Genomic DNA, 6,413 nt, shown 5'->3' with positions numbered 1-6,413 from the left:
AAGGGTCAACCTGGAAATTAGAGAAGAATTAAAAAGATTCATGGGAACTAATGAAAATGAAGATACAACCATTCAAAATCTTTGGGTACAGCAAAAGCAGTTCTGAGGGGGAAAGACATCGCATTAAAATCCTCCCTCAAAGCATTGGCCGAGAAGTCGTCAAATTCTCCCCCTTTGCAGATGACATAATACTGTACGTGGAAAACCCCATATACTCCACTCCAAGATTGCTAGAACTCATACAGCAATTTGGCAGCATGGCAGGATACAAAATTAATGCCCAGAAGTCAGTGGCATTTCCATACACTGAGACTGAAGAAAGAGAAATTAAGGAGTCAATCCCATTTACAATTGCACCCAAATGCATAAGATACCTAGGAATAAACCTAAGCAAAGAGGTAAAGGATCTCTACCCTAAGAACTGCATAACACTTCTGAAAGAAATTGAGGAAGACACAAAGAGATGGAAAAATATTCCATGCTCATGGATTGGAAGAATTAATATTGTGAAAATATCTGTGCAACCAGGTCAGTTTATACCTTCAATGCAATCCCTATCTAAATATCATGATATTTCTTCAGAGAGTTGGAACAAATAGAATTGTGTGGAATCAGAAAAGACCCTGGATAGTCAGGTGAATATGAAAAAGAATACTAGAGCCGGGGGCATCACAATGCCAGATTTCAAGTTGTAGTTCAAAGCTCTGATTATCAAGACAGTATGGTGTTGGCACAAAACCCCTGTGATCAAGACCGGAGCTTATATCAAAAGTCAGATCTTTAACGGACTGAGCCTACCCGGTGTCCCCGTATAGTTGTTTAGCTCAATCAAAGAAATATTCCCTATGGAATTTTTAGTTGGAATGCTATATATCAAAAGTCTTCAGTAATTCTAAAATTATTTCATAAGCAGTAGAACTAAGTGCTTATTTCTCTTTTTTAAAGATTTTATTTATTCATGAGAGAAAGAGAGAGAGAGAGAGAGAGAGAGGCAGAGGGAGAAGCAGGCTCCATGCAGAAAGGCTGATGCAGGACTTGATCCTGGGTCTCCAGGATCACGCCCTGGGCTGAAGACAGCGCTAAACCGCCGAGCCACCAAGGCTGCCCGCTTTCTTCTCAGTAGTCTCTGCCCATTTCCCTGTCATATAATAAACTGATTCCCCAGAGTGTTAGAAGTGATACAAGGCATAGGAATATGAACATTAGAAAATGTATGTTTGGTTTTACCTGGATTCTCTCCGCCCCCAAATACTTCATCATTATCCTGCTGGATAATTTTCTTAGACTTCTCCTGGGACATGAGTCCCATAATAAACCTATTAAAATATACTAACCAAAGTTGATCTTGTGCATGATTCATCAGTACCCTATTACTATTTTCCCATAAGTCATTAAGAATTTATGTCAAAGGATGTTTCTGAAATAAAAAAAACATTTCCATAGAAAAATACATTAGAGGTGCTAAGTTTACCTTTTCCTCAGGAAAATAAATGGAAATCGCCCTCTGTGAAATAGTAGAATAGCTTATCAAAAAATAATTCTAGGTTCTTTTCCTTTTATGACTTTTATCTGAAGATTTGGTAATATGATAGCAGGTGGAATATTTCAGGATTCTAGATTTGAGAGGATGTTGAGGTAAAACATGAAAAAAATTCTATTTTTAGAATAGAAACATCTATTTCTATTAGATGTTTTGGGGTGAAACATCAAGGTTTTTATAAAGAAATACACAGCTTTGTGGGAAGACAATGAAAATAGTTATTTCTCCATGAAGCATTAGCCTACCACTTGTTTGTTTTTTTATTTAACATAATTGAGTACATTAGTTTTCATTCAATATTTCACATTAACCATCAGTCTTTTGATAATGTTTAAGTATTCTCAGTTTTTATTTGTCGGATGTTTCAACTTCTATTCATTATATAGCAGTGAGTGGTGTGTTGAATATATATTCAATAGTTAAATTAATAAATTGAATTGTAAAAATATTTTAAATGGTAATTTCTACCAATTAACTGAAATATGTGGAACATGGCATATTTTCCTTAATGTGGGTACATTTATACTTTAGAAAGACTTGATGGATAGTCCTGGTGTGGTGTCCAAGATAGTTCTAAATAATCTATGCAAAGTGTTTGTATCTAATTTCTATATATGAGTTCTTCTGAACTTCATTAACAATATTTTGTGAACATATTCTTAGATGTTCAACTGTTAACTAGATTTTAAAAAACTATTAGGAATTTTTAAATAATGAAGTGAAAATGACAGTTAATTAAATTTCATATAAAGATACCTTTCTTTAAAATTTTAATTCCAATATAGTTAACATACCGTGCCATATTATTTTCAGATGTATAATGCAGTGATTCAACAATTCCATTCATCATCGAGTGCTCAGCATAACAAGAGCATTCCTTAATCCCTATCACCTATTTCACCCATCTCCCCCTCCCCTCTGGTAACCATCAGATTGTTCCTATAGTTAAGAGTCTGTTTCATGGTTTAGAAAACATCATATTTTTAAAGAATCAAGAATAAAGATAGGAGCCCAAAGGCTCAATTAGTATCTGAAAATAGAATGTATAACGGCTTGAGAAAATATGGGTACTACTTATATAAACTATTTGTTTAATACAAATACAAGTTCAGAATACAACATTAGAATGACCTGATCTCTGAATTTTTGCAATGAAAACGGCAATAAATAAACTGATAGAGGTAGTATTCAGTACTTCCCAAAAAGAACCCTCAGAATTTTCACTAGAAAGTATTAATTAGGGTTGGGTTGATCACTAATTTCCATCAGCAGTAGGAATTTTATGCTCAGAAAAGATGACATAAGAAAAACATAATGTCTTCTATATTTTAGGGGGGAAAAGTGAAGCATGAGAAGAGCTCATGCCCAATGAGTACAGTTCCCATGTAACATTTGTAAAAAAATGGAGGCAGGGTAAACGTGTAGCAGAGAATTAGAGGACATTATTCAGATGTCAATAATCTGACAATCAATCAATAAGATTGATATTAAACACAGAAGGTATACCCATAAAATATATAAAAGAATTGGGGAAAATGAAGAATGTATTTACGGAAGAAAAAATGTTTAAGCTGCGAGGTACTTTTTGTGAAAATAACATTAAGAAAATAGGGGCAGATATTTAAGCTTGTCTAACTGATTTATTATTGTCTGTATTGATTTTCTCAGTAAGATTTGTGAAAGCTCAACCACCCAGAAATGAATAATAGAACATCAGTGACCAACTTCATCCTCCTGGGTCTGACCGATAATCCAGAAATACAGGCTGTAAATTTCCTCTTTCTATTTCTCACCTACGTACTGAGTGTTACTGGAAATCTCACCATCATCATTCTTACCCTGCTGGATTCCCACCTGGAGGCTCCCATGTATTTTTTCCTCTGAATTTCTCCTTAGAAATTTCATTCACTTCTGCCTGTAATCCTAGATTTTTCATCAGCATCGTAACTGGAGACAAATCTATTTCCTATAATGCTTGTGCAGCTCAGCTATTTTTCTTTATCCTCCTTGGCTAACCAGTTTTTCTTCTGGCTGCTATGTCCTATGATCATTATGCAGCTATCTGCAAGCTTCTACATTATACAACCACCATGAGTAACAAGATTTGCTACCAGCTTGTAGTCAGCTCTTGGGTGGCTGGTTTCTTGGTAATCTTCCCACCACTAGCCATGGGGCTGCAGTTGGATTTCTGTGACTCCAATGTCATTGACCACTTCACCTGTGATTCTGCTCCTTTACTCCAAATGTCTTGCACAGACACAAGTACTCTAGAGCTCATGAGCTTTGTTTTAGCCATACTTACTCTTATGTCCACTTTGATGTTAGTAATTCTCTCCCACTCTTACATCCTTAGAACAATTCTGAAAATCCCTTCAGCTCAACAAAGAAAAAAGGCCTTCTCAACCTGCTCCTCCCATATGATAGTTGTCTCTATCTCTTATGGGAGCTGCATCTTCATGTATGTCAAAACATCAGCAAAGGAAGGGGTTGCTTTGACAAAAGGTGTGGCTATGCTCAGTACCTCTGTTGCTCTCATGCTGAATCCATTTATTTACACTTTAAGGAACCAGCAGGTGAAAGAAGCATTTAAGGACGTTGTGAAAAAGATACTTTTCTCAAAACCATTGATCTGATGTAATTTATAACTAAAATATTGTGAAAAATTTAAAGTGGGAAACCTCAATCAAGCCGACTTTGGATGCTAGAAGAGGGAGCTGGAAGCGGGGAGCCATACCACTCAATATCAACTACAGGAAGAATTGTCAGTCACAGACCTCAGCAGAAAAATGGAGGGAGGAAACAATAATCAATTACAGGCCCCAAAGAGGAAAGATGTACACTGCTTCTCTAACAATAAATCAACTACTCTTGCAATTCAGCCGGTGAGAGATCATCATCACCCTAAATACTTGCTTTTCTCAATAAACTTTTGTTCAGAGCAACTCTTCCCAACCTCCACCTTCTTCTCCAGAAAATAACATTCTTCTTTGTTGGATTTGCCCATAGCTTTCATGACCCAAACGGTAATTCTCTGTTATTCGTTATTCCCAAATAAACCCATTTTTTTTTCTGGTAAAATACCAGCTGTTTTGTTTTTAAGGTTAATACTATACACACAGCAATTTTGCCGGAGAACCAATAGAAAATTAATTGTTTTACTTCTTCTCTCTTAGTTTTATCACTTCTCAGGAATACAGTTATTTATGGCATTTTGGATTCAGTGTTCCTATATTATAAATTCTCTTTATATGAATTTAAGCACAAAATCATCATGGAATGATCTGTAATGTTTTCCCATGACATAATACAAAGAAATGACTGAATCACTTCTTATATAAATGTATATGCTTCAAGTATTATATATGTGTTGCTATTTATCCCTGCATCATTTATTCAAAAAGCATATGGCATTAGTATTTTTTAGTTATTAAATCATATGTATATTGATTGCCAACATTTATCATAATACCCAGTGCTCATCCCACCAAGTGCCCCCCTTAGTGCCCATCACACAGTCACCCCAACCCCCTGCCCACCTCTCCATATATATGTATGTGTGCATATGTATATTATATAAACTCTGTCATTAAGAACAAATTTCATGAGTGAAGAAATTTTTTAATTGGGGTTATTACTTAAAGGAAAGACAATAACATGCAACCATCCTTCTATTAATCATAATAAAGACAACTAGCATCATTTGGTTTGGTAATGAAGCTCTCTAGGGACCTTTACCCAAGCCTGTGGTTTATGAGGATATATAAACATACATCTTAGCCGATAGTATTGTTTTTTCTCTAAATTGTCTCAGTCTAATTTTGATAAGAGTCACCTATTGTAGTATATGGGATTATATTGTTGCCTATCGCACATAAAAAATAAGCCATCTCCCCTTGCTTAAAAAAGAGAGGGAAAGAGTTCTTAGGCAAAGAAAATACCATCCAATTTTACTAGTCAACTTCACTTGGCCTATTTGGTTGTATGCAAAGCACACATAACTTTCAGATTAGATAGATTCAGATAAAGGCCAAGTCCACCTAAGGATGCATATTAACAATCTGTAAACGGTGGCATCCTCTTGGTACATTTATTTATGAAAGTGAAATGGAAGCTTTTTGCCTTGTCCAAGTGACATATCTGATCATATTTGGATGCTACCAACCACAATCATACACACACACACACACACACACACACACACATATACCACAATATAAATTTAATCACTTAAAAATTATTAAGGTGATTAGTGGTTACTAGTGTCTGGTATTTTCAGGTGCCTTGTGGGAAGTAGCCACACTCTTATCATCAGCATACTAAGACACTGAGAAAAATAGGATGATATAGATAATACATATCATTTTCCTTTTTCATTTGTTTGTTCCTTTCTTTTTACCTAGACATGAGGATACATAATGAATCATCCCTTCACCTAAAAGCAACTTTGACAAGTCTAATTGCTATAGACCAAATGTATTTCTACTAAGTTATACTGCTAAATTCTGGCTTCAAAGTATTGTGTGTGTTTTTATGATATGCTTAACTTCCTTTAAATGACTTCTACCAAGCTTATTTAAGCACTCAGTTTCTTGCTTTTATTTTAACTACAAAGTTGCATGAATTTTTATTTTACTGATTTTTTATTTACTTGACGAGCACAAATTAAGTAACCTAAAGCTTATTTCAGGAGCCCAATAAATATTTGATATTATTATATCATATAATCTCTGTTTTTTAGAACACCCTTCATCCCTCAAGTTGAGGAACCATACTCCTTTTTTTTTTCATTGGAGTTCAATTTGCCAGCATTTAGCATAACATCCAGTGCTCATCCCACCAAGTGCACCCCTCAGAGCCCATCACACAGTCACTG

The 6,413-nt window shown here is 35.2% G+C and overlaps 1 protein-coding gene across 1 annotated transcript; it reads left to right on the top strand.

Annotated features, from left to right (window-relative positions):
* Positions 1 to 3,238: 3,238 nt before the first annotated feature.
* On the top strand, positions 3,239 to 4,173 carry LOC144290381 (olfactory receptor 6C76-like). Its single transcript, XM_077859560.1, is given in 2 exon segments — positions 3,239 to 3,419; positions 3,422 to 4,173. Coding segments are annotated over 2 exon segments (933 nt in total).
* Positions 4,174 to 6,413: the final 2,240 nt, after the last annotated feature.

This window comes from Canis aureus, chromosome 2 (genome assembly GCF_053574225.1).
Source record: "Canis aureus isolate CA01 chromosome 2, VMU_Caureus_v.1.0, whole genome shotgun sequence".
Taxonomy (NCBI): domain Eukaryota; kingdom Metazoa; phylum Chordata; class Mammalia; order Carnivora; family Canidae; genus Canis; species Canis aureus.
Note: the sequence above shows the minus strand (reverse complement) of the source record. Positions and strands in the feature narration are given on the sequence as shown.